The 13,104-nt window shown below is 44.1% G+C and overlaps 1 protein-coding gene and 1 long non-coding RNA gene across 3 annotated transcripts; both read left to right on the top strand.

Moving 5' to 3' along the window:
• The first annotated feature begins 2,516 nt into the window (after positions 1-2,516).
• On the top strand, positions 2,517-5,354 carry LOC136463308 (gamma-glutamylcyclotransferase 2-2-like). Its single transcript, XM_066462311.1, has 9 exons — positions 2,517-3,036; positions 3,261-3,397; positions 3,498-3,574; positions 4,165-4,221; positions 4,318-4,374; positions 4,462-4,502; positions 4,594-4,665; positions 4,755-4,834; positions 5,017-5,354. The coding sequence occupies exons 2-9, from the start codon at positions 3,289-3,291 to the stop codon at positions 5,178-5,180; spliced, it is 657 nt and encodes a 218-aa protein (XP_066318408.1). The 5' UTR covers positions 2,517-3,036; positions 3,261-3,288; the 3' UTR covers positions 5,181-5,354.
• Positions 5,355-8,839: 3,485 nt separating this feature from the next.
• On the top strand, positions 8,840-12,460 carry LOC136463307 (uncharacterized). Of its 2 annotated transcripts, none has more exons than XR_010760971.1 (4): positions 8,840-9,115; positions 9,854-10,023; positions 10,343-10,428; positions 12,047-12,460. It is a non-coding gene; the product is annotated as an uncharacterized lncRNA (long non-coding RNA). The 2 variants fall into 2 exon arrangements; XR_010760972.1 differs by having other exon boundaries at positions 9,838-10,023.
• The last annotated feature ends 644 nt before the right edge of the window (positions 12,461-13,104 follow it).

Here is a 13,104-nt window from a genome sequence, read left to right as displayed (position 1 = left end):
GAGTATAAAGATCATTAGCTGCTGGACATAGGGCATTGATCGGCCTAAACCAGGATAAACTGTCGTGTCCTCTCTGTGATTCTTGTGTTTTTGAGTCCACCCGAGCCACCGGAGACACGTACTCTGACACTGACTCGAACAACAATGCTTGTTGTGGTTCCAACCCCACAACACCATCCATCTTCCTATCGGCAACCATGGTCACCCTAGTACACCTAATAAGCTAGAGGATTTCCATGAGAGTCAAGGAGGTGGACGGAGTAGTGCAACAAGGGAAAAGAGGTGAGACTTTGAGAGGAGGACAATGAGCAGTGCTGGTGGTTACTTCTTCCTCAGCAGCAAGTCCTAGCCTAGCACTGCCTCCCATGTACAGTTGGTTGACGCCAATGACTGTTTGTCGCTTTCCCCCCTCAATATGCTTTGCTTGCTTCTGCTCCTGCTTGACCCAATCTATCGATGAGTGTGATGGGTGTGCAGGTTGGTAGTTGTAACGAAATGTTTGGGATATTTTTAGTTTGGTAACTTCATAAGATTTGGGTAAATTACTCAAGACTCAAGTAATTAGATTTGCATTGTGCTGCGCAGTGAAGAATGTCCCGCACAAGCATGTTGTTGTGTTCTTTTGAAGATGTCATAAAAACAACAGAGTGCAACTAACGTTCTGCTTTTCCAAAAACAAATTCTGTTTTCCTTTTTGTTTAAAAATTCCCCATGTTCTAGTGGGTCGCTTTTTTGTTCATTTGAATTTTTCTACGTGTTTTTCATCTTTCTTTTCCTTCAAACACCAGGTTATCATATAATAGGTTATGTGTGTAAAGTTTATGAGCAGTACATCTCGCTGCAATGCATGTGCATATTTGCTAATAAAAATTATAAAGCTACACTAGTACTATTTTTTTTGTTGTTATGAAATGTGGCTGGGGTGGGGGTGGGAGGGATGGCCCTGACAGCACCCCTTAGCTCAGCTAAGGATGACAATGGATTGGGTTCGGGGCGAATATCCGTGGGTTTCGGGTTCGGAGGTTTTGGTTTTGGTGCTTGGTTTTCGTCCACGGATTTTTGGGTTTGGATACCCAAAATACTACGGGTTTGGGGCGGTTCCTTAATTTCACTCGTGGAGCTCCATCAGCCTCCCCACCCGAAAGTTCAGCCCACTGGAAGCCCAACTAGCAACCCTAAGTATATAAGCCTAGAATCTTGACTCACTCTCTCAGCACAGCCGCATCCCAACCAGGGCGGCGGCTGGCGCTTGTCCGCTTCCCAGCGCTCCGCTCAAGGCTCAAGGCGGCGACGCCTCAGGACCTCGCATTCATGACCTCGCCAGCTCCTCGGTACGCCAGTCAGCAGTCGCCCTCTCTCTCTCTCTCTCTCGGCCCTCGACGACGGGTCCCTCACGGCGCTCGGCCCTCGACGACGGGCAACCTCCTCGTCCTCGGCGCTGCTCCCCCGTCCGCCTTTAGTCGGTAGCCGGCGCCGTCGGGCACGCAGCGCGCACGCCCAACGGGGGTGGCCCGCCGTTGCACGCAGCGTGTGGAGAGGCGTCGAGGTGAGCACGCAATCAGATGGACTATGTATCTATTTTTCTGTAATCTGTACATGTTCTACATATTATGTACATGGCTAGCTGCTGCTTGCTAGTACGTTCATGGCTACATCTTCAGCCTGTTTGTTTGGCTGGTTCGTATCGTTGCTGGTTCGTGAAGAAGTACTGTTGGCTGGTTTGTGTGAGAGAAAAATAATGTTCCGGCTGAAAATTTACGATCGTTTACGACGAGCCACAGCCAAACGAGCACGCTGCTTGTTGAAATAAGTTATAATATATTTATCTGCAATCAGCTTTGCTAATTTATCATGTTCTGGAGTGCAGTTCTTTGCTGTTCTTTGCTAATTTGCTGTAATGTTTTCGGGTTTTGGGTAATCTATCGGGTTTCGGAGATACACGGGTTTTGATTTCGAGAATTTTGAGTACCCAGAGACTTCAGCTGATCCAAATTCATCATCCTTAGACTGTCTCCAACAACTACGATCCAAAATATAAGACTCATTCGTTCTTTGGGTAGCGCTACAGGTAAAGGATTTAATATCTATTTTTTTGTCTTCTCCAACAACAAGACTCAAAAAACAACCCTTTCTGCAAATAGATCTCTAGGAGAGAGAATACTCAGATTTGAGTTATGCCCTCCTAACATCTAAAATAAGTCTTTTACATAGATACTCTGTTAAAGACTATAGATATTATATTGGAGATTATATTTTGAATTTGGTTCCGCGTTGAGTTTACGCTTCCGCTGCAACCACCCACCATCCATCTACTTGGGCTTAGGACTTTGACCCGCTCGACGCGTGACAGTCGTGGCCGGCCTCAACCCCCGATGAACTGTCTGACCCCTCGTTCATTGAACTTAAGCCTCTCCATGGCCCCCTAGCACCCAAACCTGTCCAGATCCATTGCACCCGCAGGTCGTTTGAATCCAGCGGCACGCCAGTATGTTAAACCCTTGCTCTCCGAGCCGGCTATAAGTCCGTACAGCGCCCATGCCCTTCTCACGTTGCGTGCTCCGCCACGAGAAAAAAACAAGGGCCTCGTTTTCCTGCGAGATCCCCTGGAAAACGGCGGGGCGCGGCAGGGGAGGAGTGGCCGCCACCCACGCCGGAGGCATCACGTGCCGGTGACCACCAGCCACAGGCCACACCGTCCTGCGTCCACCGTCCTGATCTTCATCCAGGTCATCCTCTCGCTCGCTGCGCCGGGACCGGGACAGGCCGTGTGCGTATGCGTATGCTGGCGCCTGGCGGGATATAAAGGCGGCCCCGCGCCCACCGGTTCATCCTCCCTCTTTCTCTTCTCCGAATCCCCAGGCAGGCAGGTCGGCGAAGAGGGCTGGTGAGGCAGCAAGGCCGAGCCGTGGGAAGCGGGGGCTCGGGACGGGACAGGCAGAGGAGAACACAAAAATCCCAGATCCTTCCTGCCCGCCCGTGCCCGTCGGCGCGTCGTTCTTGCCGGCCGCGCCATACCTCCGGCTTCTCCTCATCCAGGTGATTGCTGCAATGGGGATTCTTTTGGTGGGGTCGGATAAGGATGCCGCCACTGCGTAATGCGGTGTGACGGTCGGATTTGGAGGGTGCTCTGCATGCCGGCGCAAGCATTGGGTCGTTTTGGTGTTTGGGATTCATTTTCGGAAGGTTCTCGTCTTGCCGGTAGCATCATGGTTCGGATTGGGACTGTGAATTTGACTCTGTCTCTGCTTCTGTTTCTACAGGGGAATCGGATACACAACAAGCTGCAGGATGGTGCTGTGGGTCTTCGGCTACGGGTCCCTCATCTGGAACCCCGGCTTCGACTTCGACGACAAAATCCTTGGCTTTATCAAGGGCTACAAGCGGACCTTTAATCTCGGTATGTATGTTTGTTTGCAGACGCTTGCTTGGGTACACCCTCGTTGACCCGTACCTCAACCTCAACTTCCTCCCTTGTTTTGTTTTTTGTTCCCCTGCAGCTTGCATTGACCACAGAGGCACACCGGAGCATCCGGCGAGGACCTGCACGCTTGAAACTGACGACGAGGCCATATGCGTAAGAGACCACTTCATGTTTATCTTTATTTCCCCTGTTTTCAGTGTTCTTGTTGCAAAGATGAATTATCATAGCTTACTGCAGGTGATTCTGTACGCTTAAAATGGTATTGTACAACACTCTTCCCATCTTTAGGAGGCGAATTTATAGTATGACAAATAGTTACCCTGAGTGTCATTTCCATGACCATCTGAGTGATGAAACGGCCTAGGGAAGTTCTCACTTATTCCACAGGCAGTAGATATATGGACTTGTATATCTGACTTTAACACAACATGTAGAGTACTATACATCGCCTGAAACTCATGCAAGATCAATGGCTGGCATCTGGAATCCACCCACAATTTCTCATCTTTCAAAAGCTCTAACCTATTTAGAGAGCATGCTTGGCCTGTTTGTATTCTACTCTATTCGTTACTCTTTTGTGTCAAACGCTTGCTGGGCACTTTTAGTTCTGACTTTTTGTTTCTGATGAATGTTGATATGTCCATTCCAAGTTCTTTCCATCAGATGCTACTCACATTTAACATTCCCATACTAGTTTCCTTGTATTGATCCTATTTACAGTTCAAACCTCTTTTTTTTGGCAGTGGGGAATTGCATATTGTGTCAAGGGTGGTCCAGAAAAAGAGCGAAAAGCAATGCAGGTGCACTGCTTTTCTCCCGTGTTTTGCAGTTCAAAAGAAATAACAACTATATTTGTGACACTAGAATTACACTGAAAGTTTACCTTGGCATTTCAGTACTTGGAGAGAAGGGAGTGTGAGTATGACCAGAAGATATCCATTGATTTCTACAAGGTATTATTTATTTGTGTGAACAATTAGCTTTGAACTAGTTTTTCTTTTTCTTTCAGAACTCTCATGTTCCCTTGATGTATTGTTCAGGAAGGCGATCCCCTGAAACCAGCTGTGACTGGCATCTTAGTGTAAGGATCTGAAGTTCCAAAACCAAAAATACCAATTCCATGCTATCCGTTGTTGTTTCTCTGTGGAACTCATAACTTGTTGTTCATGCAGTTTTGTGTCCACTCCAGATCCAATTGGCAACAAGTACTACCTTGGCCCTGCTCCTTTGCAGGATATGGCAAGGTGAGACATTGCACTCCTTTATTGTTCTTTGGGACATTCTATTTGATCAAGCATCTTATTCTGACTTGTAATCTTGTTTGCAATGGCAGGCAAATTGCTACAGCCAATGGCCCTACTGGCTATAATAGGGATTACCTGTTCTCAATGGAGAAGGCATTAGCCAGCATAAGTAAGAGAACCTCTTTTTATACTTTTTAAGTGTTTAACACTCGAATATCTGTCTGTTTATACCCCTTGTGTTACCTAAAATATGGTATTACCTAGGAGTAGTTCATGTATGCGCTTTCTGTTAAGTCAGGATTTACATCCTAAGACTCAAACATCAAATTGTGCTTATTCTGCCCTCTTCAGGCCACGAAGATGATTCAATCATAGAGCTTGCAGACGAGGTGAGGAAGGTGCTCAACAGAACAAAGGAGACCAAAATCACTGGTGCCAATGCTTCCCTGAAATCTCATGTCCCCCTTGTGCACCTGTCTGCGCTTCCAGAAGGCACCCTAGTGGACTCGAGATAGCAAGAGCCTTGGACGTTCGACCTCTACTACCCGGAATTTACTTTCAGCTCTTGCATGTTTGTTTGTGGCCATGGTGTACTGATTTTTCCTTTTCAACGGTTGTTGTGAGGCTGTATCTTCCTGAGTGAAAAATGCTAAAGCCGGCACTAATAATGATATTAATTTTAACATCGAGGCCATATTGTCACTTAAAGTTCTGCATTTGAATTTCCTAATTTTAATCTTTTATTTGGTCTAAACCATGTGGCCTAAGTGCATGTTTGGTTTGTTTGGTTTCTAACCAAACCTTACCACATTTGCCACGTCTAAGGTTATGCAAGTTTGATCGAGGTGGATAGGCATTTGGTTGTAGCTGCAGCTACAGCAAGAGTTCTTTTCTGCCAACTTGGTCCCATGTGGGCATGTGGCATTTCGCTGTGAAGAATTTGGTAAACGAACTGTTGAAGTAGGATGGAGTTTGGTACCTTTGGGGGCTACTCGAAGGTGGCAACGGGGCCTACTCAACATTTAAGCATAAACTCAAGTGGAATTAGGGTTTACTTGGAGAATGTTCATCATTTGGTACAGTAACCAGGCAGCTCTATAAAGGCCAAACACTTCTCCGCTCAGTCTCTGTCTTTGGCGGGCATTCAGGTGCATTGGTAGTAGCAACGTACCTACTGCTGCACTGAGTCAGGTGCATCGATAGTAGCAACCTACCTACTACTACAAAATACAGTATTCTTTTGGTTACGTGTGCCCTAACATTCTCTTGAGCCTTCAGTCTTATTTGACCGTTGAGTGCGCGTGAACCTTCATCTTAGCCCTTCTTTCTGGCTTGTTGCACAATCACCTCAACTTTCGTCAGGGCTTGATTTATGCTGCGGCTCAGCCCCCATGTGGGCCACAAATACAAGGAGCTAGTCAGCCCAACTCAGTCTTCGGCTCAGCTCTGCCTACCCCATCGAAGGCCAACTCGAAGCCTCCTTCTATTATTAGCCCCCTCTCCCCCCCCCCCCCCCCCCCCCCCCCCCCGCCCCCTCGGCCCATTTCTAGATCCACCCCTGACCTTCGTCTTTGGGGACCTTCGCTAGGAGTTGCATAGCGTGAGAGGGGTTAAGGGGGGCGAAGTAGAAGAGAAGAGGGGTGGTGCCCAAAGGTAAGACCCCCAACAGTGGCCCCTTTGGGGCTCGGTGCCAACTCCAGTGGGATGAAATGCCGATTCTGGAAGGGAAGAGAGGTGTAGCACCTTGGTAACGACTTGTCCGCCAGAGTTGCCTTTTCCTGTAGTGGATTAGATGTTTTGTCTACTTCAAATTTTGGGAAGGTGGGTTGTCGAAGGGAAAGTTTAACGCGTGTGTTTCAGGCTATTTGTTTGCTTCACACTTTTGGGATACGTGTGCAGATGGGGGCACGAGTGTGGATTCTTTGGGATTCATGTTGGCTGCCCATCGACTTCCACCCCCTATATTGAGGTCACTGAACTCGAGAAGAGCATAGATTGTACACCCCTATAGCAGAAAAGTCAGAGAATATTACAAGAGTAGAGTAGAAGCTCAGTCATCACATAACAAGGCAAGATCATGATCATTTCACAGAAAGGCAGCCAAACTAATTTTCGATAGAAGCTCTCCCCTTGCCAAGGAACTACAGGAGCACCCATTGTCAAACAATTACAAGCGAAAATACCAAATTTTGATGTGCAAACCAACCCTCGAGAGTTCATCGTAAGATTTGAAATATCCATCATCTCAGTAGGCAGCGACACAACGGCTCTAGCTTTGTCATGGTAGTCGATGGCATCACTCATGACCGGTACATCTCTCTCTAGCTGCAATCTATGATATCTATCCACTCTTAGGATCACATCTAGGGAGAATTGTTGGCAACTTTCTAGGGTTTACAAAGTGGAGAAGAAGATGGCTCAAGACCTCATGACTGCATGCAGCTAGATGAGCCCCTTATGAAATATCTTTGAAGATTTATCCAAGTAAAATCCTAAACTCTCAACATACCAAACACAACAGATGGTAACAACAATCAAAGGGCTTGGAACGGGATAGTTTGCGTCACATTTCGCATGAAATCCGCCGCTTTTTTGTGAATAAGTTATTCGCAGTCATGAGTGAGTATGAAAAGTTAGATGTTAATTATCACAGAAGATGCAAAGCACTTGTCGAGAAAACAAACAATAGTGCCCACAACCACCACAACAACAACACAAGCAAAGAAATACTCGACCAAGTTTTGCTTGTGTTGTTGTTGTTGATCGGCCACAATGAAATGAAACATTATCGGCAAAAAACAAGAACACCAAGCAAAAATAATGTTTCATTTCACGGTGGCCGAGAGGGCCTCAACATCTGAGGCGGAAGCGGGCAAGATTGAGGACCTCCATGCTGCTACATATGCAGCAAAAACATGGGTTATTTCTCACAAGATTGCAAGTTCCAAAAAATGGCTAGAAAGCTTAAGGATAGGGAAGAAGCCTCAAATACAGAAGAGACATCAAAGAATGTTTACCAAAATTCCACCCAAAAGCAAGAGCCCACTTTACTCTAGCTTACGGCTTCATTTTTCTCTCTTGGATCAATAGTAAGGGCAGTCCCAATGGATGGTTTCTTAAGGCAGTTTCCAAGAGAGAGAGAAAGCAATTAATTTGCTGCAGAAACTATCCTTCTCAATCCATAGTTTCTACAATAGTTTCAATATAAGAGATTACTTAAATGCAACACAAAAAGGAATGGATCAACTGTGACAAGCAACCATATAGCCTGATTGCTTTCTGCAGATCAGATCAAACATCTCGCAGCAAAGAACAACACAGGAAACTAGTATTTGCACAAGTCTTCTTCACGTGCAAGCACGTTTCAGGGATAAGAAGCTAGCAAAGCTTGTCCACACGTACGTGCACTAGAAAGAAGCAAATCAACATGTCCTTTCGGCAGCAGGCATGCATGCGTACAGCTGATCAAAAACGATCCTGTACGCAAGTTCTGCTAGTTTATCCGATGGAGTTGGACGAACTTCACAAGCTTATTGCTTCACAAGAGGCCAGGAGTTGGACGTGAATGCACTGCACCACATCACCGTCATACATCTAACGCTAAAAATTATATTTATCGATGGATGATCTATCGCTAAAGATAACTCAGAGGTCATCTATTGCTAATTCTTCATTCAACGATTTATTGTCTGTTACTATAGATATTGATATTTAACGTTGAACTGTCTGTCGCTAAAAACAAATATACCGTCACTCTGTCTATCGCAAAAAATAAGTCTGTGCCACTTACATTGAGCTCCCGCGCCCACCTTATATTGAGCTCGCGCGCAAATTTTGGCCTAACCACGTATACAATGAAAATCCTAGACCCTTCTCTTCCCTAAATCCCAAATCCAGCACTTCATGAATATAATTGGATTAGATGCACGTAGTTCAAATTGAAAGTAGTTTCAAAAATCACAAATAAACTCATTTATACATTAAAAATATTTTTTTGCTCATATTTCTGTACGTGTGAACCTAGGCCTGGTCTCTCGTTGCAGCGTTGGGCTCCAACTCCCACAAGCCCATATGATTCATGGGACGATCTGGACCATCCATTTTGATTGAACGGCGCATTATGCTCCTGGCAAACAAGATAGTCGCGGTCGGCTGCTCCCTCCTCCAACCCTCACTCACTTTCCCTCATCCTCCGCCTGCACACCACACAGCCGCCGCCACTTCTCTCTCGCCCTTGCGAGGCAGAGCCCTCTTCCGAGATCCGACGAGGGGCTCCACCGGCAGCTGCACCTTCTCCTGGATACGTTGCAGTCAGATCGACGCCGTCACGGCCTCTCTCTCTGTCCCTTCGTCTCCCCCGGCCGGATCAACATCGAGGCTGTCAGATCGATGCCGTCGTAGCCGGATCGACGCCGTGGCCGCTCTCCAGTCGATGCGCCGCCTTGCTCGTGTATGTGTTCGTCTCCTTGCTCCATCTCTCCCTTCCCCTCTCTCTGTTTCCCTTTCTCCATTTGGCGCGGCGGCGGTGAGACCCCGAGAGGCTGAGACCGAAGCCACCCTTCTCTCTTGCTGAGTGTCTTGATGTCTGGTGCGTGAGTCCTGATTTTGGATGGCGTTGCTGCTCATGGCTGCTAGGCTTAGATCAGGGATCTGTCGATCCTGGTCCCTATGAGATTACTGAAACTAAAAACATGTGTTCTAGTTGAGCTATGCATATTCTATAGATTAAATCATAATTTGCATATCATAGTTTATTAGTAGGCACTTGTAAGATGTTGACCAAACAAATGAATATGCTCATGAGGAGGATCGAGGCCATGTGGATAACTGGCTCATCAGTATGCAGAGACATGGATAATTGGCTTCAGTGTTTTACATTTTAGCTAGAATCTCTCTATTGCATTTTAACCATGTTTTATTGGGACTGGATAGCATGGATTAGTTTGGATCTAAAGAGCTGCTGCTTGAAATATAGAAAATGTGAATAAGCTAGAAATATGTTTGCATGTAGCCATGTATTTAAGTTTGAATCTTTTTCATGTCTATGTCATTGACACAACTGCTCTCAACATGTGTTGGGTTCGTTTTTTATTTAGAAGTACTAAAGATATGTGCTGCCATCCTCAAGAAGCAATCACTACCAGTCACATGCCAATTTACTTGTTCTTACAGTTTTTCTTGTGTCCAGGAAGGAAAACAGCAAAATATTAGTACATTTGTAGATTGCAACACTTGTCCAGTTTGGTGTTGGTTTCCACTCGGCATACATTGTCGCTGAGAGGGCTGTTATGACCACCAAGCACAATGATGATGAGCAGTACATGTGGGAGGCTTAGGCCGGTTGAGAATTGAGATTAGGTGATTGACTGTGCAGTAGTATGTAATTGTATATATCCTGAAGGCTTGAATTGCTTTGCCCAGCATTATTGGTTTACACCTCTGAATTTCTGAATGCAGTAGTCACTGAATTTCTCTTGCAATGCAGTTATCTCTGAATTTCTTGAACTGTACAATAGCCTCTTGCAATTCTCTGAATTTCTGAATGCAGTTCACTGAATTTATGAATGCATGATAGGTTATAGGATGTCAACTTCTGAGATAGTTTTTTGCAGCACGACAGCCTTTTACTTTTCATTTACTTGTCTCAAACTGAATGCACTTTTGTATTTATTTTCAGGTAGTGCCATGACGTGGTAGTTAACTCGTGCTCTGTGGTGGTTGTTCATCCATCAAATTGTGACCATGGCTGATAGATCTTTTTAGGTGAGCTATTGAATCTTTTTTGGTCTATTGTGCATGCACGTTGTAGAAGAAACCCACTTATACTGTTTCATTTTGATATAGTAATCTCTCTTTCTTCCCATGATTCTGGTGTATAATTCTGAGATAGGTTGTGGGAGGTTTTGACGCAAACAGGATGTACTGATCTGATAACATGTTAAGTAGCAGCTATTTGTTAATTGCCAATTGTTATATGGTCCGGCATGTACGTACTAATACTAATCTCCATTAATCAACTCATATATGCTCCAACATGTGCGTACTAGTACTCTAGTAGCAGTCAAGTGCAGGTCTGTGACTTCGTTGATGATTTTGAAGTGCAGGTATATGACTTTGCAATCCATGATTGAATGAAAAACAAAAATAAAGGTGTTGAAGCATGGATGTACGACACCTGTTTGACAGAATGTTTTGTCACCATGCATGCCTACCTAGCCTTTTGTACTTAGTAGGAAATTAAAGTTCTAAAGTGCAGACTCTTATAAAAAATACAGTAAGTGCAATCTTGGCAACTACTCACCGCTGTGCAAAACACAGTCCGCAACGAGCCACAATTTCTCACCAGTTGTCGGGCGCTAACTGAGAGGATAAGGACTATACTGGGACTATATCTCCCAGCTATCAGCTTGATAGGATTAGTAGATACTGAAAGCCTTTTCTGTTAGTTACATCCTAAGTTTATCCGACCATGTTATTCTAGTTACTAACTTACTATTGCTAATCCTTTTTTTCCTAGCTGAATGCATTAGCGTCACTATCGATTTGAATAATAGGATATTAATAATCCAGGGCTCAAAAGTTATGGCTAATCTACTTTTCTTTTGTTTTGGGTGACCGAAACAAAGTTTGGTGAACACTTCACATGTCATGTGAGCCAGATTAGGTCATAGCATTCTGTGCAGCACTAGAAGCACCTTCAGCCTTTTTTTTTTAAAAAAAATCTTGATTGATCTGGTTGTGTTTGGTGGCTACAGCAGACAATTTGGCAATATGTCCCTATGATAGTGGTGGTGCCGTGGTGGGCTGTTGCAGAAAGGACAGTTTTGGAAACTTTCACATGATTTACTCTTGTAATTAACTGCATTTTTCTTTACACGCTACAGCTTGATGCTGGAAATGTGTCCCATACATGTTCCATGTCCAATTAAACAATCTTATGTCTTGCACAAGCCCATCCCACGTTAGCATGTGCATTATTTGGCACTGGATTAGCCCAATCTTGATTTACAGTTACGCTCCGCCCTGGTTGGATACGCGTGCAAGTAACAGTTAGTTCTGAACTTCAGTTTACATAATATGGTCACATGTGGCTTCAATGAGTCAGTATGGATTTTTTTTCCCTTTTACTGTGATGGTAGGTAGTAGCTGAATATAGCTAGCCATTGTCTGAATTGGTTCAACATGTTTTTTCCCAACCAGTGCATGCTGCATATAAAGCTTTTCTATGAGAGCTAATTGAGTTAATGACTGAGTAATCTTGTCTCAAGTCTGAATAAGCTTTTCTATCAACATGTCTATATTTGGTTGATTACAAACTCATATTGTACAGTAGCTTTACATATTTTCTCCACTTACCTACTTACATTGTTATGTTTTTCAGGAAGTGTTGGGCACAAGTCTTTGGCCAGAGTTCCTGGAAAATGGTTCTCCACACATACCTAATGGATGTGCACTACAAGGTTCTACCTCTAATGCCACGCCACATGATTGCAACACCACTAATTTGGTTGCCATAGGTGGGTCGTATTGCAACCTTTTCAAAAAATGGTTGCAATATGTGCCTATAATGCAACGGACTAAATTTGTTGCAATATGTGTGGTTTGTCGTTGCAACAGGCTTGTGCTACTGCAACCATTTAAGAATTGTGTTGCAATTAGTTGGCATTATTGCAATGACATTTTTGAGTTGCAATAGTATTGGTTTTCATTGCAATTACTTGGTGTTATTGCAACTATATTGGATTTGGTTGCTTTTGCTGGTAACTATTGCTACGGTTATTATGGGTTGCAATAATGTTCCATGGTGTTGCAATTGCTAGGGTGGTTATTGCAACAAGATTTCGAATGGATGCAATAGCATGTTCCTATTGCCACGGTTTTCTGGGGTTGTAATAATTTTTGTGGCGTTGCAATTGTTAAGTACTTATTGCAATTACAATCCTAAATGGTCGCAATATCATGTTAATATTGCCACGGTTTTTTTTGTGTTGCTATAGGCTACCGCTGATGCAACGGCCTAAAAGTGTTGTAATATACAAAATTAGTTGCAATATACAAAATGCTCCACATATTAGACTATCCCTAATGCAACAGCCTAAAAGTGTTGCAATATACCAAAAATGGTTGTAATAGACAAAATGCTCCACACATTTTTGAATAATGTATTTTATTAACAAAAAATGTTCCACAGAGGATTTGATCCTGGAACTAAAGTACAAGCAAACACTTATCTACCACTAGGCTACTAAGGTGTGTTCGACATTAAGTCGTCTTTATATTACTAGTTTACATGATGAAGATGGCTAATTCACTTCATATGTCAACAAGGACGATAACCATCCGCATCTTCCATGATAATTTTAAAAAACAAAAAAATTATCCAGCTTGCTGATATTTATGCTTATAATAGAAAACAAACATGAGTATAACAGTTTAAAG

This window comes from Miscanthus floridulus, chromosome 7 (assembly GCF_019320115.1).
Source record: "Miscanthus floridulus cultivar M001 chromosome 7, ASM1932011v1, whole genome shotgun sequence".
Classification (NCBI taxonomy): Eukaryota; Viridiplantae; Streptophyta; class Magnoliopsida; order Poales; family Poaceae; genus Miscanthus; species Miscanthus floridulus.
This window is presented reverse-complemented; position numbering and strand designations above follow the sequence as displayed.